The 22,958-nt window shown below is 48.7% G+C and overlaps 1 protein-coding gene across 1 annotated transcript in view; it reads right to left on the bottom strand.

Moving 5' to 3' along the window:
* Positions 1-22,958, bottom strand: part of LOC144817694 (long-chain-fatty-acid--CoA ligase ACSBG2-like) — a 366,066-nt gene that overhangs the window by 112,047 nt on the left and 231,061 nt on the right. Inside the window, exon 10 of the mRNA XM_078674443.1 lies at positions 4,844-5,077. Coding sequence (XP_078530569.1) covers positions 4,844-5,077 — 234 coding nt within the window. The remainder of the gene's footprint in view (positions 1-4,843; positions 5,078-22,958) is intronic.

Here is a 22,958-nt window from a genome sequence, read left to right as displayed (position 1 = left end):
GCCAGCGATAGCCGGCGATAAAAAAGTTAGCGCTAAGAGCGGCCAGCGATAATTATCGGTGCCGCTTGATAATATGCCCCTTAGTGCCTGAACCATAAGCTTTCTCACCTGGAAGGGGAGAAGAGGAATAACTTTACTGAGCATCCTGAGGGTGCCGTAGCAGGAAGTGCCTGGCCCATAAAGATGAGATCTTGATCCAGCCAGACACACAGGCTCTTCATATGGGTCTTAGGGTCAGGGACGGGGCCCATGCAGGCTGGCCATATATCATCTGCATTGATTAGGGATGGGTTGCCAAGGAGCATCAACTCGGTCTTGTCACCATTTAGGTTTTAGTATGATTGATTCATCCATTTGACTACTTCTTCCAGACAGGGACGAAGGCCGATAGAGGCATTATCCGAGTGGTTCAGAGCTACGACCAGTTGGGTATCTTCAGCGTAAGTCACTATATGAACCCCATATGGGAGCACAATCTCTGCGAGGGGGGTCATATAAATATTAAAAAGGATTGGTCTAAAGGAACGGCCGCTGATGGACTCCACAATGTAGAGGCAGAGGTTTTGAGTTGACATCACCCTCCAAGACCTGGAAGAACCTCTCCTCCAAGAATGATTGCAGCCATGTTAGAGCTACTCCGGTCACCCTCAAACTTCTGAATCGATGTATCATAGTTTGGTGGTTGACCGTGTCAAAGGTTGTGTTGAGGTCCAAGAGCATAATCACTGTTGAACCTCCTGCATCGAGAATCTGTTTAGATTCTTCGACAACTGCCAGCAGTGCAGTTTCTGTTCCTTGGCAGGGGCAAAAGTCGGTTTGGGAGGGATGAAGGAGGTTGTGGAATTCCAGATATGTTGAAAGTTCTGCGTTGACATGTTCCTCTGCTATGGTAACTTGAGTTTCTCTAATATGGTAACTTGAGTTTGCCAGGAAGCATGAAGAAATGTGAACTAAGAAAGCTACAATATGTTGAAGGCAACCTGAACTTTGCGTGGCAAGTAGTAGCCCCAGGCATCATGGGCTAGCGTTTTTGTCCTTTTCTGGAACGGGAGATGGTTGATCAGTGGCTGGGGACTATGGCAGACAAACATATATGAAACTGTTTTTCTGGAATTCTTTCCAGTACTCTTAACTATAAAACGGTTAGGAAATTGTCTAATAGGATTGTGACCTTTCTGATAGACAGTGGGGTGGTGGTGGTGGTGGAATCCATTGTCAAATTGGGTGCAAATCACCTTTGCATCCCAAAGTTACTAAGAGCGTTGGTTCTGTGTTGCTTGCAATGGAATGTGATCCTTCTCAGTCATCTAAACTCTATGGATCTGAAACACAACAGGAACTGCAAGAGGGGGTGGTCTCTAAGAGATCTGGACGTTGGCAAGATGAGGCTGCTCATCAAGCCAGGACGGAGTTCATAAGAAGCAATGGACAGAGGAGAAGGGGTGATGAAGCAGACCAGGAAGCAAGGAGATTTGATGAAGATGGGTATAAGGATCATGCCGTACAGATGGGAAAGGGCTAATATCCTGTGGACCCAGCTGCTGCCCATGATAGTGTGTAGGCTGCATGCAGCCCAGCAGGCAAAAAATACGGATCATATTTATTGGAAATGTGGCGCAGGGCAGCGCAGCAAGTTACAGTGAAAGGGAGGAATGAGCAGCATTGGATAAAACACGAACTCAAGTTTGAATCATACACAGAACAGGCATAGCAAAAGCAGAAGCCGTTCAGTGTTCTTTTAGACACACAGAACAGTTTGAGCCCCATTTACAATGAATTGGTGTAGGGCAGCGCTACAAGTCTGCTTGCTGCATAGGCCTACGACAATGTGAAAGGGCATTCCTGTCCTTTCCCCCTGCACTGGTGTCGTTTTGACAGCCTAGCGCCAACGTAGGCACACCTGCATTGAATAGGGATGGATTGCCAAGGAGCATCAACTCGGTCTTGTCACCATTTAGGTTTTAGTATGATTGATTCATCCATTTGACTACTTCTTCCAGACAGGGACGCATGCCAATAGAGGCATTATCCGAGTGGTTCAGAACTACGACCAGTTGGGTGTCTTCAGCGTAAGTCACTATATGAACCCCATATGGGAGCACAATCTCTGCGAGGGGGGGGGTCATATAAATAATAAAAAGGATTGGTCTAAAGGAACGGCCGCTGATAGACTGGTGTCGTTTTGGCAGCCTAGCGCCAACGTAGGCACACCTGCATGATGGAGCAAGGGTGCCTGTGTTGTGGGCAGGATGGTTTTTGTGCAGGAACTGGCACCTTCCTGCACAAAAACAATCCATATAGGCATTTTCATCTTTCTGTCTGTGTGTACTGAAGAATGCACCTGGGGTGGCGTAAGATTTTGATGCATTCCCAGGTTTACAAGTCCTTTTAAATCTGGGAATGCGTCACAATGCATGGGAGTTGAGTGGGAACACCCACCACAACGCCCAAGGAACTCCTCCCTTGCGCAGAGTAAGGCAACAGTGATTTGCGCTGCTTTGCATTACTTCATATTTGTGAAGCCTTTCAAAGCCATGCAAAGTAGAGTTGCGTGGCTTCATAAATATGACTGAGAGGTTTGCGTTGTGCATGTAACAAATTGCGTAGTTCAAGCTTGACACAAAGCCCTCATAAAAATACCCCAGGGTTATTAAGGAGCTTAACAGAGAGGTTGTGAAGTTTGACAACGCCAGTAATATCAGGACAGTGAGCTATATTCCCATGGGTTATAAACGGACCATGTTACTTCAGCAGGATGGCATACATTTGTGTTTGCTTAGAAACAGGATGCATTTGATGAAGGTGATGAAAGTGGTTGAAGATTGGTGAGGTAAGAGAGGCTGAGTATGGGGAACAGAAAGTGCACCTCTAGAGTGTCTCTGGTGGCAGAAAAAGAGAGATCAGGATAAGAATGAGGGAGTGTTACATGGAGAAGGGCAATACATGATGGAATGAAGGATGGAATAGGAGACTGCCTGGAACTAGATTGGACAGACTGGAAAGAAAATTGATGGAGTGCAAGAATAAGGATAGGAAGAAGTAGGGTTTAGATAAAAGATGCTGAAGTGTTGTGCACTGAAGGAGAGGGAGGGGGCTTTAGAGCTTTTGAGGGAGATATATTTAGGGACAGGGGTATGGGTTAAGCTTCACTGTTAGAACAATTTTTATGACTATTTAATTTGTGTAGCTAAGCTGAAGGATGGTCCATGTTTATGAGCTCCACTTGCTTCCAATAAAGTGGCCTTTACCACAAACGTAGAGGCATTAGGGAGAGATCATCAGTGAAAGATAGAGACAAGGTTTCACACTTTACAGAGGAACAGGGATTAATTTCAGATCGGCACAGGAGTGACTGCACCCACTTTTGCCAGTATACCTGGGGTGTACTTGAACCCTCTGCACCCGTTCCCAATTGTCACCTCTGGCACGGTCGGGGGCGTGTAGAGGGTTTGCATTGTGGGCCCTACATCTTATTTGGTGCACAATTAGTGTGTCTCCTAAAGGGTTGTATGCTGGAACCACGCATGCATTTAACAAGTCTGCCTTAACAACGCGATCCAAACTATGAATGGGTATGTACAATGCATTCCTTTACCACTCAAGTTGTTACAATGACTTGCCTTAGGGAAAGCGCTGGACTGTGGAGTAGTATCATTTACTATTCCAACTCGAGTTTGCACAACAGTAGGGAAAAGGTTGGACTTAATGTCCAACATCGGTCTAACAATGCTTTCCTGAAGGCAAGTAAAGACTTGCGTTGTAAAGTAATACATTGTAACAATGCATTTGTGGTTAGGAACACGCTGTTAAGGCATAGTGTGGTTCGAGCCACGATGTAAAAGCTGTGTCCCCCCCTAAAAGCTTCTTTGCCATTGCAGCAGTGTCTATAATAGAGATTGGGTGGAGTAGCAAAGACAGGAAACAGCAGACGTGCCTATTCACCCTCATATTGAGAGCACCCCAATGTCCCCACCACATTATTGGGAATGATTAAAGCTTTTGCACCAATCTCAGCTAAGGGCCTAATTTAGATCCTATTCAGAAAAGGGGGGTGGTGATGGACAGAGTATCTGAGTTAAACAGAACACTCATACCCAGTCAAAAGATCAGGGCTTGATCCATCACCGTTTTTTAGCTCACTGCACTACTAATTTGCATGTAGCCAGGTTCTGAACTGGGATGGTGCAGTGAGCTAAAAAACGGTGATGGATCAAGCCCTGATCTTTTGACTGGGTAGGAGTGTTCTGCTTAATTCAGATGCTCTGTCCATCACCACCCCCTTTATGAATAATTTAGATCCTGGCAGATGGGTTACTCTGTAACAACAGAGACAGAAATCCTGTCGGCTGAAATATATATCCCATAGGATATAATGGGATTTAATGTCAGTGGAGGGGTATCCATCACCATTGTAATGGAGGAAGCCGTACACCAAGTTCTAAATCAGGCCCTAAATGATTACAAACACTAATGCTCATATGTACATAATACATAATACTCATTAGTGTGAGTACATTCTAAGCAGTCAGACTACCATGGACATGTTTCATTTTGAGCTAAACCTCCAAAAAAAAATAAAGCAACATAACAAGAGACTGTACACATTTATCAGTAAGAAGAGAAGATAGATCCCTACTGCAGATCAATACCCAATCATTATCTGAGTAGGCTGCAAACAGATCACTTGGGCTGTATTATAAGCAGCCTAGAGTACAGAAGTACGCTGCTTTTATGCGATTGGAGGAAGCTGGTATTGGGAGAACAGGACACACTATATTGACTCAGATTATCTTCCTGGTTTTGACAATTCTTTCGAATTAAGTGATCACTCATTAGAACTAACCTTGTTAGACGGTAGTTGCTTGGAACAGATATGGTGTGGGGCCCAGAAGTCTCACTCATGCCGTAAACTTCCATGAGAGGAAGATTCAGTTTCATGAAATACTCCAGGGTTTCTTTTCTGGTGGGAGCACCAGCTGTGTAAACTGTGGCAGCTCGATCCAATCCCAGGTCCCCTAGAATCTTCTTTAGGACCATATCATTAGCCGATGGGTCCCCAGCAGATGCAGAGCCATTACTGTGATTGAAAGAGATGATAGGTTAAATGAGGAGGTAGAATAAAAAAGACACATTAACAGATGCAAGACATTGGACCTTAACGAGGCCGCTCTAAAAATCAACACACATCTGCAAACAATCATCCGTCTTGAGTGGGCCAAGAAGCCAGGAGCTTAATGTGTGATACCTTATATCAGTACCAGCTTTATCTTATGGATACTTCTTCCCACAGCTTTCCCACTATATTAATATCCCCAGACGTGAGACTGGATCAAGAAAACATTTCCTCAGCAATAGCTCTCAAGCCCTGCCAGCAGGTGCCTCATGGCTTTGGACATGGCTCCATCCACCCAGAATGAGTCAAATGATTCTACAGTTCCCACCGTACCAACATGCATCTATTGCTCATCTTCTGTCCTTGCTAAATTTCCTGACAAATTGTATACAACATTAGATAGAATTTCATTTGAACACCTGTGTGCTTCTCCATAAACTAGACAAAGGAGGCAGAATGACAGTTTGTGTGCCTTTTACCTTGACTTAGCCACATTCCTAAACATCTAGAATCATGCCACCGGAAAGCCCCTGCTCAGGTAATCAACTGACCCAGCCACACTTTCAACTACAGTCCAAACTCCCACCTTCCATACCTGGTAAAGGTCTTTAGGAAAATATTCAACTGACATCTCACCGACCACCTCAGCAACCTCCAGCTCCTCAATCGTACAATGTGCGGATTCAGGCCTACCACACAGTAAAGCAATAGCGCTCATCACCACATTGATTTTTTAATTAAGACCTTTATTATTCAAAGTGTATGGTACACAGCAGTCAGCTTACAACCCACCAGGGCCAGCCGCGTATGTCTTTAACTGTATAATTATTAGTAGATGAACACAGCCTCAAGGCCGACAACCCTGAGGTTCGGCGGCGTAAATTGATCCATTGTAGCACTTCACAATCATCAAAACATTTAGTAGTACGGAGGTATAGGCCCGTAGGGTTTTCCCTTTATGTAAATCCGTAGTTACAAAGCTATGATAACACTCATCAACTTCATCAGATGGATAGTGTCCCGCTCTTAAACATGTGTGTCATGAGGAAATGTGTCAGCTAGGTCTGCCCTCCAAGAGGGCGCGGGGCAGCGGTAGCAGAAGATGAGGCTGCATTACGCCTTAAGTGTGTCGGTGAGCGAGTATCTATACAGCTTATCGTTCCTAATGGGAGTGGCTGATGTTTATATTGGTGTTCAGTTAGGATCGCCTCGGCTATGGATGCTACTCTCAAAGGCCCCATGGTGTAGCGTGTACAGTAACTAACTTCAAAGAGCCTGGTCAAAAAGGGAGGCGGGACCAGTGCGTCAATAACAGTAACATGGGAAGTATACATTAAAGGGTGGGGGGTATGGGTAGATGTAGCCATGTGTTTACGGAAGGAAGTGTTGTGCCATTGTGTCAGTAGCGGTCGAGTGGGCGGGCAGGAGTTGAATGTGTGGGGACGCAAGCATGGGAGGGGCGATGTACACGACATTGCATTGCGAAACAACCAGGCATGCAGCATGTGTTTATCGGGACGTGGGAGTCGTGCAGGCAGTGATCAGTGTGGCATGTGTAATGGTGCAATGGGGCGTGGGTGCTGTGGAGGGGAGAGAAGGAAAATTATAGGAATAGGGAAGGCTGCTGGGTGTAGACGTTTCTCATAGTGTTGAAAGGATTGGAGGATGTCATCCCATTGTTGTGCAATTGGGAATTTCCTAAGGCCCGCCGTCTCTTCTCGCCGCAGGACTGTGCTCTCTGCTCGCGCCCAGTTTGTGAGTGATAGGCTCCAGTGTCTTATGTGCGGAGGTGTGTCGGCTTTCCACCGCTTGGTGAGCAGTCGCTTGGCCGTGATCAGCCCGAGATCCCAGTATCGGGCCTGGACTTTGTTCAGCTTTGTGCGTTTGTACAGTCCCAGTATGCAGGCCTCCCAAGTCCTCGGCACGTGTTCTTTAGTGCAATGCGCAAGCAGCGCAGTCACCCCATCCCAATAGTGCTGAAGGGCAGGGCAGAGCCAGAGCATATGGAGAAGGTCCGCTCCCACCAAGGAGCAGCGGCTGCAGGCGGTGTCCGTGACCGAAAAATATCTGTTTATTTTGTCCGGGGTGAGGTATGCACGGTGTAGTATGTAGAGTTGTATAATTTTGAAGCGAGGGTTGCGTGGGACGTTAACCGGACCAACCAGGACCATCGCCCACTCCTTATCTGTCCAATCCCTCCCCCGGTCTGTCGCCCATTTCTCTCTCAGTTGCACGGTGGCGGGATGAATGTGATGGAGGAGAGCTTGTGCTAGCCAGTGAATTATGTGTGTGCCATTGCTCATAACGTGAAGGTATTGTATAAAATGATGCATGGGCAACTCGTCAGATATGTCACCCCAGGCGGCAGTCAGCAGGCGGACGAGGGACGCGTGCAATAGGAACTGCCCAGCTGGGAGAGATGTGTCCTCCACAAGGCTGGCGAAGGGGAGGAGAGCGCCATCGGAGTATAGGTCCCCCGGTCTTTCCACTCCCGCAGTGGTCCAGCTGTCAAGCTTTACAGCCGTCAGTGCCCCCGTCGCAGTCGGGGTGCCCAGTAGGGGGAGTATCGGGGCATATGGTATCGTCGTTCGGGTGAGGCGCAGGCAGCGCAGGAAACATCTGCGCGCTACCGCAAGATACAGCTGCGAGGGGCGGGGAGTCCGAGTCAGTGGGTGAAACAGCACTTTGATCTGCAACTGGGACCAGACAGCGGCGTCCGTGGTGGTGTCTCCCATGTTCTTACCACCCAGCCATCCTGACACCCACTGCATTTGCGACGCCAGGTAATAGAGCTCCATGTTGGGAACAGCCAGTCCTCCCGCTTCAGTGGGCATATATAGTTCGCCAGCGCAATGCGTGGTCGACCTTTATTCCAGATCAGGTCGCGTAGTAGGACTTCAAGGTCTCGGAACACCCGGTTGGGGACATAAGATGGAATATTGGCAAAGTAGTACAACAGCCTTGGCAGAACAATCATTTTCGTCAGGGCTACTCGGCTGGGAACGTTCAGCGGTAGAGTTTTCCAGAACCCAACTTGCGATCGGATGGATGCGATCGCCCGTATCAGGTTCCCCTCCAATATATCTGCAAGGTTACGGTAGATATGAATACCCAGGTATATGAATGTCGTGGGATACCACTGTAGTCTCTCACCGCCGATGCGTATTTCACTCTCGGGTGTATCCGGGTCAAAGGAATAGGCCCCTGATTTGGCCCAATTGACTTTCAAACCCGACATTTCCTCAAAAGTGCAGAAAATGTCAGTAAGGGACGCCGGTACATCACTCAGATCTTTGATATAAAGGAGGAGATCGTCTGCATATAAGGACACCGCATGAAGGCCATCCGCCATCGGTATACCCCACTCGCTCCTCGGGACCTCAGTATCGCGGCCAGGGTTTCCACTGCACACGAATAGGGTCAGAAAGCAGTGTACCAGTGCGGACGCGGACCGTGGGTCTGTGGTACAAGAGGCCAACCATAGTCTCGTAGTCGTCCCCCAATTCAAATTTGTCCATGACTGCCCGCAGGTATGGCCATTCCACCGAGTCAAATGCTTTCTCCAGGTCCAGCACTAGGCACCCGGCGCGTGGCCATTGTCGTGTGGCGTATTCCTGTATGCGGAATAGGCGGCGGATGTTATGGGACGTGTGGCGTGTTGGTACAAACCAGTTCTGGTCGTGATGTACCAGGGCGGGTACTACGGGGGCCAGTCTTCAGGCAAGCGCAGAGGCGAGGATTTTATAGTCCGTATTGAGGAGGGCAAGGGGGCGGTAGGATTCCATCCGCTCGCTATCCCTTTCAGGTTTGAACAGAGATATGAGGGTAGCCTCATTAAGCGTCAGGGGCAGAGAGAAGTCGTCCGTGGCCGCAGTGTACATTTTCACCAGGTGGGGAATAAGAATGTCCAAGGCGGCCTTGTAGAATTCGGCTGGCAAGCCATCCGGTCCCGGAGACTTGCCATTCGAGAGATTGAAAATGGTGTCGCGGAGTTCCTCGGCGTCTAGTGGTGCTCCGAGGTCATCCCGCTGCGCAGCCGTTAGGGTAGGCAACTGTAGGGGTGAGAGATACTCGGCTATGTCAGGCAGTGGGATACTCAGCCGGGTGCGATATAACCCCGAGTAGTGACCAGCGAACGCCTCATGTATTTGGCGCTGTGTGTAAAGCAATCTACCTCCCTCTGCCTGTATTGCTGAAATGGGGGTCGAGCGGTCCTCCCGTGCAATCAGCCAGGTCAACAGCTTGCCAGGCCTATCACCCTGCTGATGCGCACGGGCAGAGTGTGCCGCGAAGTTAACATTGCGTAAGCGTTCCAAGAGGCGACCATGTTCTGTGGTGGCCTCTGTCAGGCGATCACCCGCATCCCCCTCCGCATTTTGTTCAAGGTCCAGCAGTTCAGTCTCCAGTCGCGTCAGGTCGTCTTCAAGCTGTCGCCGCATGCGCCCCTGTGTGCCTAAACAGAGTCCCCGGGTCACCACCTTAAATGCGTCCCATTCGGTCTGGGGGGAGGATGCCGTGCCGGCATTGAGCTCAAAGTATTGAGCCGTCTGTGTGAGCAGGGAGTCGCGGAAGGTCACGTCTAGTAAGAGGTCTGGTTGGAGGCGCCAGGTGGGGATAGGCGGGCGGGGATGTTCCCATGCAATCGCCAGTGTGTGGGGGTTATGATCTGAGTGTGTGCGGCCCATATATTGCGTGTCCTTGACCAACGGGAGAAGATCAGCGGTGATCATGTATCGGTCTAAGCGTACATGTAGGGCATGTGCACCTGACCAGTAGGAATATGTTCGTGTTGTTGGGTTGAGTGCTCTCCATGCATCATGGAGGTCCCATTGCATGGCCCAGTTGAGGAGGGTTTTCGTGATGGTGTGTGTCTGGGCATTGGCCGGGGGTGCGGAAGATCTGTCCAGATTCACATGCAGGACACAGTTGTAGCCGCCCCCAAGAATCCACGGGATTCCATGCCAGGACGCCAGCGTCGCTGAGAGGCCATCAAAGAATTTTCCCTGGTCAGTGTTTGGGGAATACAATGAGGCAAGTACTACAGGGTGCCCATCAAGTCTGCCTCGAGCTATCACGTATCTACCCTCTGTGTCTATCTGCGTGTCTATGACCGCCCACGGGGTACCCGGTCGGATCCACATGAGTGTCCCGCGAGCAAAGGAGGAGTACTCCGTGGCGTAAAGCTGTCCGCGCCATCTGCGGCGTAGTGTGTGTACCTCTGCCCTATTTAAGTGTGTTTCTTGTAACAGTGCTACGTGAAATTTGTGACGTTTCAGGTAAGAATAGATTTGGTAGCGCCTCGACGGTGTGTGCATGCCTCTGACATTCCACGTACATATCTTGATTTCAGCCATATTCATCGCTTCGGTAGGAAGTACCCCCTCTACCCACCTTCCGCCCCCTAGGCGAGAGCTCCCATAGGTCCCCTGGCCTCTTCCCCCCCCCCCTCAGATCAGACACAGGCGCTGGCACATGGAGGAATAGTCTGGGCAAATCTCCGAGGGTGAGGGCGGGATAAGAGTCCTAAAGTCTAAACAATGCAAAACAGTAACAGATACCAAAAGGTCGGCTTCGCAACATGTCGCCGTCCAAACACACCAGAGAGGCAAAGAAACAAAACTCAAGTCTAGGGGTAACGTGTGCTAGTCACAGTCTCGGCGGTCTACTTATTCAAGCAAGGAAGGAAATCGTTGGCCCTCCCCGGGCCTTATGATGTGTATGCCATACAGCCAAAGTCATTGTGCGGGGATATAGCGCTGCTTCCTGTTTCGAGGCCTCAGTCCGGCTAATCACGCAGGGGGAAAGTAAAGCAGACCGCGCTTCCGAAGTCTCTGGCATAGTAGGTTCCCTGCACGTTAGGGCCAGCGGGCAGGGGGGAGAGAGGGGGGAAGGACTGCAGCGTGGCCCCACCATCACCTTACCTTCTCAGCGTCTATGTGACTGGGGGAATACTCACTGCGTCAATTTCCCTCCGTCTATATCCGGGGCAGGAGGAGACACCCCGGGCGATGTCCAGCACCCGCAACGCCTCAGTGTCCATCCAGTCCCCAACTCCGTCCCCGCCGCCACGGCAGGGTTCGTTAGAACTTTTTTTGTGGTTTCAGTGAATCGGGTCAGCTGTCTGCGGTGTGATATCCGGCAGGTCTACGGACAACTGGGAGTCCGATATTCCGTAAATAGCGTCATTATCGCTTGGAACTATCCGCAGGCTGGCGTCCTGCATGACGTCCGATGTTGGTGAATTGCTCAGTTGGGAGACCTTCCGAAGTGCATCCTGCTGTTCCTGTAGTATTTGATCCGCTGGCGGGGAGTGGCGTGTCGCTTCCTCTGGGCGGCGGGTCTGTTGGTCCCTGTTCCTGCGACGACGTCTCGGCCCACGTGTCCGTGGTCTCGCCTCATAGCTCTGTGCCTGCCTGGGTGCCGTGTCCGTACCGCTGTCGAGCCATTCGCTTACTTCTTCAGGATTATTAAAGAAGTAGGTCTTGTCCCGTGCCACCACTCTCAGCTTCGCAGGAAAGAGGGAATATTTGAGGCCAGCTGTGCGGAGCCTCCGTTTTACCTCCAAGAAAGAGTGTCTTTGACGTTGCACTTGTATAGTGTAGTCTGGGAAGAACATCACGGTGGCATTATCTATACGAATCTCCCAGAGTCGTCTAGTTTCTCTCAGGATTGTGTCCCTGTCTCGATAGTTCAGTATCTTGAAGAGCAGCGGTCTTGGGTTAGAGCCGGTGGTATGTGGTCTCGTGGGTACGCGGTGCGCCCGTTCCACCACGAAGTAGGGTGAGAGTGTGTCTTCTGGGAGCATGTCTCTTAGCCAGTCTTCTACGTGTTGGGCAGGATTGTTGCCCTCCCATTTTTCTGGGACCCCCACGAGCCTGATGTTGTTGCGTCTTGCCCGCCCTTCCGCGTCCTCAGCGCGGTCTTCCAGGAACTCTACTCTGTTCAGGAGGTCTTGTACTTGTTTATCCGTTTGGGTGACTCTGGGTTTGAGTTCCGTCACAGTTCCCTCCAGGGTCTTGGTCCGATAAGCCAGTTTCTTGTGGTCGTCTCTCGTGGGTGAGATCTATGGCGACGCTATCTATTTTGGATTCCAAGGAGGTTCTGGTCAATTGAAGCGACTGTTTCATGCGCTCCATGACGACTAGCACGCTATCAAGTCTCGTGGTTACCTGATCGGCAGCCATCTTTTTTTAGCGATTTGTCAGTCTTCCCTTTCGGCGGGGCACCTCCAGTTCCAGTGCGTGTCCTTACCCCTCCGGACATGTGCAGGGCTACCTGGCTATCAGACCAGCCTGGTTCACAGGAGGATAAGGTGGCTTCTGGTTCGTGATCTTGGTGATGTCTGAGTTCGGCGGTACGGTGTGGCTCACGCGGCTGGCCGGTCGGTGTCACACTCGCCGTCTGTGGCGTTCCTCAAAACAGGCAGATGCAGTGGTATTACGCAGCAGGCGCTAATTAACAGCTCTGAGATTGCATGTGCATATGGCAGGCAACTGGTCGTGTGGCAGCAAACTGTCCAGCGGTAGCGAGATCCCTAGCCTGGCCTCCGGTATCATCTCCTCAGAACTCCTCGGGGGTGGGGGGGGGGGGGGGGATCGGTCTTCCAGCTGTTTCAGGAATGGCGTCCCGGCGTTATAGCTTGTTATGTTATGTTATGTTATTGCTTTTTGTTGTGCTCACAGCTACTCCAGCTAAGGAGCGTCCTGGCGCATTTGACAAGGAAGTGCATAAGAGGAACATAACACAGCAAAAAGAAAAACTAGGAAAGCCCACTCTAAATTGAAGTACTATAGACAGGCTGGGACTAAGAAAGAGAACTAAAACAGAAATGTTTTCAAGGCTTTCCGAAAAGCCAAGAGATCCTCCAGCAGGCGAATTTCCACCGGGAGAGAGTTCCAAGCTGATGCCGCTTTAACACCAAAGGAACGTCCCCCCATACGGCAAAGCCTGTATCTAGGGACTATAGCCAGGGCCTGGCCTTGGGAGCGAAGAGTACGAGTAGGGACATAGAAAGAGAGTGAGCAAGCCAAAATTTCAGGGCCAATGCCTCTCAGGATCTTAAAGGCCAGGCAGAGGACCTTAAAAAGAATACGCTTCCTCACTGGAAGCCAGTGTAGGGAGCGAAGAACATTTGCCACCGGGCAAAATCTAGGCAGGCCGACAATCGCCCTGGCTGCAGCATTTTGTACCCGCTGCAGTCGGGTAAGCTCAGCCTGATTCGCCCCAGCAAGAAGAGAGCTCGCGTAATCCAGGCGAGAGATGACAGTGGCCTGGATTACTAACTGTCTGGTTGGGGCGTCGAAGTACTTGAGGACAGGTCTTAAGCCTCTCAATAGACCGAAGCAACATGCAGCTGTTCTTTTAGTGTGCCCTACAAAAGTAAGACCCGAGTCTAACCAGACTCCTAGATTTTTCAGCTCCAGCACCGGAGTCGGGGATAAACCCAACTCTGATGGCCACCATTGGTCACCCCAAAGCTCCGCTCCCCTTCCGACAATCATAACCTCTGTCTTAGTGGCATTCAGCTGGAGACAGTTCCCTGTCAACCAGCTGGCCACCGCCTTCAGTCCATCCTGAAACCTGGGGGCATCAACTTCCGCATCCCCGCTGAGAGTAACCGCCAGCTGTGTGTCGTCGGCATATGAGACCAAAGTTAGGCCCCACTGCCTAGCGACATCAGCCAGCGGTCTCACGTACAGATTAAACAACGTGGGACTCAGCGAGGATCCCTGCGGAACCCCCATGGCCAGTGGCTGGAAATTGGACTTGAAGGGGGGGATGGAAACACAAAAGGAACGATTGCCGAGGTAGGAGCGGAACCACTGCAGGGCCTGTCCGCCGACACCAATCTCCTCGAGCCGATGCAGGAGGATGCTGTGGGAGACCGTGTCGAAGGCGGCGCTGAGATCTAACAATATCAGCGCCGCCGTCTGACCAGCATCCAACACCGCACGGAGATGTTCCACCATCACAAGAAGAGCGGTCTCCGTGCTGTGCCCAGCACGGAAGCCGTTTTGTGTGGGGTCGAGGACATTGGTTCGGGCGAGATAATCTGCCAGGGCCGAGTTGACATGGGCCTCTGTCATCTTCGCCGGCCAGGGCAGCAGCGAGATAGGCCGATAGTTTTCGGGTTTAGACGGGTCCAAGGAAGACTTCTTGATAATAGGGGACACCACCGCCTGCTTCCACTTAGTTGGAACCACCCCTGACTCCAAGGATAGGTTGACAAGGGAGCACACAACAGCGCGCCCCGTAAAGGCCTGATCTCTAAACAGAGCCGGCCTAACTGGATCAGATGGAGAACCAGTTTTAACTCGCAGAGCGAGTTTGTCAAACCCCTCCAAGGAGAGAGGGGGAAAGGAAAGCAGGGTGGTAAGATGTAGCGTCCCATCAGAACTTCCCAGTTCGATCCCTGTGCTAGGAAATGCCCGATAGATTGCCTGGACTTTTACCAGAAAGTATAAGGCAAGGGATTCGCAGTGGGAGATGGAGCTCACCACTGCAGAGGAAGTTCGCTTCGCCATATGGTCCTTCATGGCCTTGAAGATAGTCTTTGACGGGTTTGGGCTACTGCGAATTTCTGCCGCTTAGTAGGCCGCTCGAGCTCGACAGATAGCTCGATGGTAAGTCTTTGTAGCAATAGCATATGCGGCTTTTAACTCAGCCCCATATGTCTTTCGCCAAGCTCTTTCTGCCAATCTACAGACTCCCTTCAAGGCACGCACAGCACTGTCGTACCAGGGACTCGACTCTCTGGTACTGATTTTACTCGAGATGATGGGAATCAGAGTGTCGAGAGCCCTGGTAGCCCTGGTAGTCCAGGAACAAAAGCGATCATATGTTTCCTGGTGCTTCGTGCCCCACTAGGTCCAATGCCTCCTTCCAGCACCCCATATGGTCTCAGCAGTCGCAGTCCCTCAGTGGGCGCTCATATCTGTGATTCCCTCCTATTGCCAGTCATAATAGGCCCTGGAGGAGGGGGGGGGGGGGGGTCTCGCGTTGACCGGCCCCAGGCGGTGTCTCCGGCAGCAATTCGCGCTCCTCTCCCCGTTGTGATGCTCTTTCGGGCCTCCGGCGCCTTCTCAATGTGGGCATTCACGCCCGTCACAGGCTTCCCGCGGGGCCCCCGGGGTGACGGTCTCTGTTGCGGGGACTGTGGGCACTCGTCACGTGCATCCGGCCGTTTGGCGATTCTAGGCGGGGCGCGCCCCGCTCCTCCAGCGCCACGGTCGTATCCGCACGTCCCCGGCGGCGGTCTGGGGGGGCCCCGCCGATGCCGGTCTCGGCGGGCAGTGTCCAAGTGGCAGTTCCCCTGACCGTGTCTCCTACCTCCACGTCGGGCGCCCACAGCCGGGTCAGTTCCCAGACATCAATGTCGGTGTTAGTCTTCCCGTTGCTTCCCGGTGACACCGCCGATATCGTCCCTGGGCAGCTGATGAGTCTCACGGCTTCGTGTGCAGCAATCTCGGAGGCCGGATCCAGCAGCGAGCAGGCCGCGTGTGTGGGCCTGCGTGGCAGTTCAGACCACGGCCTCGCGTTGTTGTCTCTGCCGGTCAGCCTGCAGGGAGCCCCGCTGGAGTCCTCCAGGAAAGGCCGGTGCTGATCGGTTCGGACCCTCCGAACAAAAATTGGCCAGTGGGATAGCGGCAGCCGGACAATGCTCCGCATGCAATTTCGGGCGGCTTTTCGAAGAAATGACGGAGAATCAGCCCAGGAGGAAGGGGAGCTCGGCCCGGAGCTCTACCCTAGAGCGATTGTCGCCATCACGCGCCTAGCCATGCCCCCTCATCACCACATTCATGACATCCACACACTCCCTGACAAAGGAGAAACAGCAGCCCTCATTCTCTTGGACCTCTCTGCTGCATTTGACACGGTCCTACATGCCATCCTTATAAGGCGCCTACATGAGATTTGCATCCAAGGGCCTGCTCTCCAATGAATCTGCTCCTTCTAAACTTAATGGATGGAACTCAAGCGGTCATCTTAATCCCTACTTTACTGAAGCCTTGTATTTTACTCCCCAGAAGCCTGCAAACTCACATGCAGAGTGCCGCAGTGTTCATCCCTCAATTCCATCCTCTTTAACGCATACATGATCCATATCTGCACTGTTATCCGCACATACCTCATTAATAGCCTTTCCTATCTGATGACGCTCATCTCATACTCTCCTTCACGGACAAATACAAGAAACACGTTCACAGCATACATAACCAGAATCACTTACCGGATTAAGGCAAGACTGTCTCAAGCTCTACATCAATAAGACAGAAGTAGGGATATACAGCAAGAATAACTCACTATCCCATGCCACAAACCTCAGGGTAATCGTCAACAGCAACCTGGACATGACCACACAGTTCAGCACCTTCACTGCATCTTTCTTCCAGACCCTGAAGATGCTGAAGAAGATCTTCAAATGACTCCCAAGCAACACTAGAAAAACGGCCACTCATACACTAGTCACTACCTAGTTGAACTACGGGGGCACTATCTATGCCCGGGTCACCAGGCAACTCACTAGAAGACTACAAACCACTCACAACTCATCTTCAACCTCCAAGACGGAACTCACATAACACCACAAAACACTTCAGGATGCTCCGTTTGCTCCATATACGCAGACCCACTCATTTCAAACTGTTCACACACATTTAAGGCACTACACAACTTAGGTTACACCTACCTGAAATGTTGCATTTTATTTTATCCACCACCCAAACACCTCTGCCTTGCAGGACTCCTACGAGCACACATTCCACACATAAACAGAACCAGGGCATGAGGACATTCTCTAACATTGCCCATAAAGCAAGGAACGGGCTCTATCTCCACATCACAGCCTCCTCCTCTCTTCTTGAATTCTGCAAGAAGCTGAAGACCTGGCTTTTTAATTAACTAAACGGAAGTAGGCACGGCTGGGCACAAACACCTGCTCAGATCCAGAATACACTTGCATGGGAGAGTTCACTTTCCAAATACACACAACAGGGCTGCACCTGTCACTGTCGGCCACCTCTGTCCAAGAGGGTTGAAGAGGGTAGTGCAGTGGACCAGCAGCTGCAGGTGCAGGACATGAGTGGGAGAGAATTAAGCAGTACATGCTGAGCTGCTAACACCACACCCAGCTCTGGTTATAAGTGATAGAGCAAGAATTTGCATATTTACGCGACTTGCTCGATTCATGAACCTCGAATCTGTTATGACTCGGTAACCCAAATTGTTCGTTTTACTAATTTCATTTATTTTTGGATATGCGTGTATCTTAGAGACGCTTGCCTATGTGTTTTACTAATCCCATTAACTCTTGTCTTTAAAAATGGCCGCTGCTTTGGAATTTGCTACTGCGCATGCGTTAGTCATACTCACGTGACATGACGTAGTTGGAGTCTTGGAGGGAAAGGGTGCGCATGCGTAATGCAGTTAAGATGGCTACTCATCGTGTTAACGTGGTGAAGCTCGTGCAAATGCTCTCGTGTTAATGTGTATTGCACTAATATACACTTGCATAGTATATTTTTATAAGGTGAAATATAAAGTACCCACATATAAGATGTAGTACATTCATTTATTTCTATGTTTTAATTTGTTTTCGCTTACTTTTCATGTACCGCGATAACTGGGGGTCTAAATGAGACAAGAACCATTTTGAAGGTCCCTTCTGCGCAGAATCGTGCAGCCAGGGAGAGATGTAGCCTTGAGCAGTGGAACTCAGCCAGCTGGCAGCCACAGTCAAGATGCTCCTGCGAAAGCCACCTCTGACCCAGGAGGATGGAGCAGAATTTGTTCTCTATTTGTAACATTTGTAATGTTTTATTGTATTCTGTGCTACTTTTCCGTGGGAACCCCAAACTTGCTAGGCGGATCCCTAGAATGTAAATTTAGGCTTACAGTATTTTGTTCTGATTGGTTTGTTAACCTATCCTACTTTAGGACCAATCGAAATTGGGGATTCTGACACTTTGCAACATTGGGGGGTGGTACACTGACCCAAAAAACAGTATAACTAGCCTGAGTACAGCTAGAGAAATTGTCCGACTTGTCCGAATAGCTGACCTGTCACTGACCCATCGCACTCAATAGGTGACTTGATACAGAGGTGCTGCGGAGCACTCTGTCCGAATTTGACCATAGACTTTTAAAGGTTTTACTAAACCTTAAGTGCTGGCGGAGCACTTTGCTGGGGAATATGCTAACCCAATCGGGGTTCTGACTGATAGCTGCAGAGAGGGTGGAGCGCAGGCGTTGCTTCCAAACTGCGGGTGCTGGTCGTGTCCTGGTGGTCCTGTCCTGATCCTAATCTGGGTTTCCTGTCCTGTCCTGGGTGTCCATTCTGCACCTGCTGTCCCATTGAGGGTTATCCTTCCTTGAGGGTTTTCCTGTCCTTCACTGACCCTTGGCCAGGGTTGGTTTTCACACCAGTCTAGGTAATTATAAGAGCAAAACTCTAAAACTGCACCTTTCTAGTTTCTGTCTTTGCTTCAATAAAGAAGTACTTTTGCATACGTTAATTTTCCATGCTTTCCGCAATCTACTATATGAAGAATCAAAGTCTATATTTTCCATAGCATGTTCCTATGTTGCCCCACCTTTTAGAGCACAATTTCTCCATACTGTTTATGAATTATTGATGTGGTTTATATTTTCTCTAAATCCTGAATTTGAAGTAATAATGCTAGAACTATAGCGTGTTCCACTTTTCTACCCTTCCTATAGATTGTATAGGGTTTTCTAGATTCTCACTCATGAAGTACATCCAAATAGTGTAATCTTATATGTGCATAGGCTTGCCCATTTATAGATGTCCAATCTTGCATTACAAATTTAATCTACTTAGCATGTTCCCTGTCTCACTATCATTTAGAAAGCCTAAATGATTGCCCTTAACTTGTTCCTTTATGGTTATATGCTTTTCGTTATCCTGATTATTGACTGCCTCTTAACTGTAAGCCTAATGCTCTCAGAAAACGAATTCTAGATAAAACTCTTAAAACTTCTCAGTTGTCCGTGGTCATTTCAATGAATACAAAGTAAGAGATTAAAGTTGGTATTTGTATTTTTTGCCTGCCTTTCTTTTACAGCTAGCTCCCTGATCTATCATGGTCATAGGTACCCGTAACGGTGGATGGTAAGTCGGGTACACTAGGAACAATAGGAAGGAATCAGGGTTACTGGTGTTAGAATTGTGAGGTCATCCGATTAATGTATATGATGAACTAAATTTTATGGGCCTGAAAACTATATGGTGAAACTATTGGTCGGGTGACCTACGATCTCTATCAGTAATTTTCTGGTAGCAGAGAGGATGGTTAGGGACTAGTTAAAGTTAGGTAGGACTAGTTAAGCTAGATAAAGTTGGATGCTGCTAAAAGGGTTTTTATTTTTTGTGTTTATGCTGCTATGAAAAGTTAAACAAATTCAGGTGAACTGATCACTCGCGTGAAATGTTTTTCTTTGAAAAATTATGAAATGTTTTAAATTGTTTTTTCTATTATTATACTGATATATGTATTAACCCATTTGTTAGTAAAGTGTTTTAAATGTTTGTTAAGAATCCCCGGGGAATTGAATAGCGAGTGGTGAAGAGAATCCACTCGTTGTGAGGTCACTGACTCTAAGGAAAGTTGGTGCAGGTTAGGTAGAACTGGAAGCACTAACTAGGGTTTTTCCGAATGCATGTTTGAATAAATGTTAGCAACGAGATCATTGGCAAAACTTCTAGTGTGATACAACCTATTTAGGGTCACATTGGAAGGAGTAGCAGGTTCGTCGGAGCTTGTGTGATAGCAAAGGGGTTCGCAGGTGAAACTTTAGACTTAGCAAATATCCCTGAAAGTGGATGAGTCTGAGGAAGTAACAGGTTCCCTAATGCTTGAGTGAAGGGTAGGCGGAAGAGATCTATCCGTAGCGTGTGAAAAGTAAATGGAAGTAGTTTACTTGCAGTAAAACAAAATTCTTTTCTGCCTAGACACTTGAGTACAGTGGCGAATGTGTATTCGTTGTTAAATAACCAAGCACAAGCACTTTAGAGAGAAATTTAGTTGCAGTTACCTTGTGAAGGAGGGAGTCAGTCGCGAAGCTGCTCTGACGTCACTCCGTTCCGCGCTGGGATTGGTAGACGCAGCGGGTGTGTAGCGGAGCTGAAATTGTAAAGGAGGGGTGAGTGCCGAAGCGTGAGAGTCTGTCTCGCGAAAAGGCCGCGCACCCATTGGTCGAGATTATTTGAGTTCGTGCATTTCATTGGACGCACGAAAATAAGAGACGCATTTAGATTGGAAGTGATTTTGTAAACAAAGAGTCGTTTGAAGGAAATTATATGTGGCATACGTACAGACCGCATACTAGACCAGATCCAAGGCATTTAGGGTTTGAGAACGATCAGTGGAAAGGTCATAACACTAGCATTATGTACGGAAATAAAAGAAAGTTGTCACTTGTGAACAAAGTAAAGAATTATTTCAAAAAGGACAAACCAATTAGGACTCGAGAAGGTGTTGTCATTCCGCCACCTAATACTCCCGCATCTTTTATGATGTTTGATAAAGGGTACCACTCATGTGTATGGTTGGAAAATTGGGCGGAATACACAAAAGATGACGGAGTATTGGCTTTTCCGTTAGAAGGTACATTTAATGGCAGGATTCTATTTAATTTGAGGACCCGAATGAATGATTTACATCCCAGACCTAGACTAACGCAGTACGAAGCACTAGAGGAATGGGAAATCAAGGCTTTTGAAAGGGACAAGCCCCGAATGGATAAAGGGTTAACAAAATTTTATCCGAAATTAAAACAAGAGACCCGAGACAAAAAGATGAAACAGTTGAGACAGAATATGATTGTTAAGGGACTGTTTCCAATGATGCCAGCGGGTGGTCCTCCCGGGGGGGAGAAAAGGACAGAAAAATGCAAACATTGGGTGCCCATTGGAGAGTCGGATGATGAGTTATTAGATGACATGTGTATGAGAAGTCCGCCTCCTTATAATGAAGGACACCGACCTTCCAGTGAGGGGGATATTTCCCGAAGACCTCCTCCCCAGGACGAGGCCAGGTCTGCAAGTGTGGGAGGGGGTTGTCAAATACCTCCCTATACTGAGAATTTGGGACCCATAGATATGAGAGATATATACCCAAGAATACCCGCAAGTGGAGAGGCGAGATACTCACGCGAAAGAGATGGTTTCCCTAGACCTCTCTACGAAAGTGAGGCAAGACCATCAAGTTCAGGAATGCCGATCTTAAACCCTCTTTATGAGGAAGAACCAAGATCCCTAAGCACAGGAAGTTTATTTCCAAAACCTAATTATAGTGAGGGACTGAGAGAGACACGTCCCACTGCCCCGAGTTACGCTCCAACGTTGACCCCACAGGTAATACATGACAATTCAGTCGAAAGGATATTGGAGGACAGGGAACGAGATGCTCTAGCTAAGCAGAGAGCTGAAATAATTCAGAAAATCTCCCAATTAAATGCAAGTCCTGAGTCCTTAACCATCCCGGTTACTATTGGACCCGTGGTTCCATTGTATGGGGATCGACAGGGGAGTCCAAAAACTCCAGTTATTACCCCAGTTGTAGCCCAGCCGAGACCAGAGCCCTTAATTGTAGATGATCTAACAAGTGAATGTGAGTCTGAAGTTTCACTAATGGATCTGCCCATTAGGGAAACAGGAAAAAGGATGCAGAAAAGACAATCCTTTCAATACGAGAGAGATTCAAATGGAATCAGCATCAGGTACTAAGAGCGTCACAGTGGTGACTCCTGAAGAAATTGAGAGATGGAGTCGAGAAATAGAAAAACAAGTTCCTCAGTCGAAACCTTTAGATCTTTGCAAACTAAGAATAGAAATAGAAGAACTGTTGGCCGGAAATGTAGGATTAGACAGACTAAATACTTACTCTGAAGAAGAGCTGCTTTTTATTTGTAAAAGTCTCACCCGAAATGTCCGAGTATTTCATGAAAAATTAACAGACACTGCTGCTAGTATGGGAATAGACATCTCAAAATCGAAACCCTTGCAGAAACCGTATAGAGCAGATTTCTCGGACAAAGATTTAGAAAACTTGAATTTGTCTGGAAAAAAGGCACAAGTCAAGGAATTATTGACAGTGTTGCAGAAATGGGGAGATGTGGAAAAATGGAAAGCCAGATGGGCCAAAAAGAAGGATGAGGCTAGGTCAAAACAAGTAACTCCCGAATTTGTTTTAAAGGAAGCAGACAAACCAGAGCAGTTATATCCTATGCGAGAAGTACCAGGTGGAAAATACTTGCATGTTCCGTGGTCCAGACAGGATATTGTGTCCTTTACAAATTACTTTCCAAAATTACGAGAGAAACCTGTAGATTGGTATAGACAAGTGGAAAGATTTGTAAAGGTGCAAAAATGCCTGTGGAAGGACCTGGATGGTTTCTTTGACATTGTGGTCCCTGTGGATTTATGGACCGAGTGTAAAATAGCCATAGCGTGGCCTAGTGAGGAATACCCGAGGGACTCTAAAACAGGGGAACCCTCTATTGAAGTAATGAAAAAATATGAACAAGTAATCCAACATCTGAAGCAAAAGGTGCCTGCAAAGTAAACAGATTGGACCAAAATTGATAGAACCACGCAGGAAAGGGATGAGACTGTACATTCTTTTTATGAAAGACTATTACAGGTGTACCACTTGGATGCTAAGGCTCTTGAAGATTTGTACTGTAATTTCCATTGAAATGAATGGGCACTCCATGACGAGTTACCCTTGTCATTAGCATCCAAGTGGTTAAGACATACAGTGGTATAGATAACATCGAGATGAAGGACATGACCCACTTCATTTACAGGTTTGTAAACGGTTTA

The sequence above is a fragment of the Lissotriton helveticus genome, chromosome 2_1, assembly GCF_964261635.1.
Source record: "Lissotriton helveticus chromosome 2_1, aLisHel1.1, whole genome shotgun sequence".
Lineage (NCBI taxonomy): Eukaryota > Metazoa > Chordata > Amphibia > Caudata > Salamandridae > Lissotriton > Lissotriton helveticus.
The sequence above is the reverse complement of the archived record's forward strand: the minus strand, read 5'-3'. Positions and strand labels throughout refer to the sequence as shown.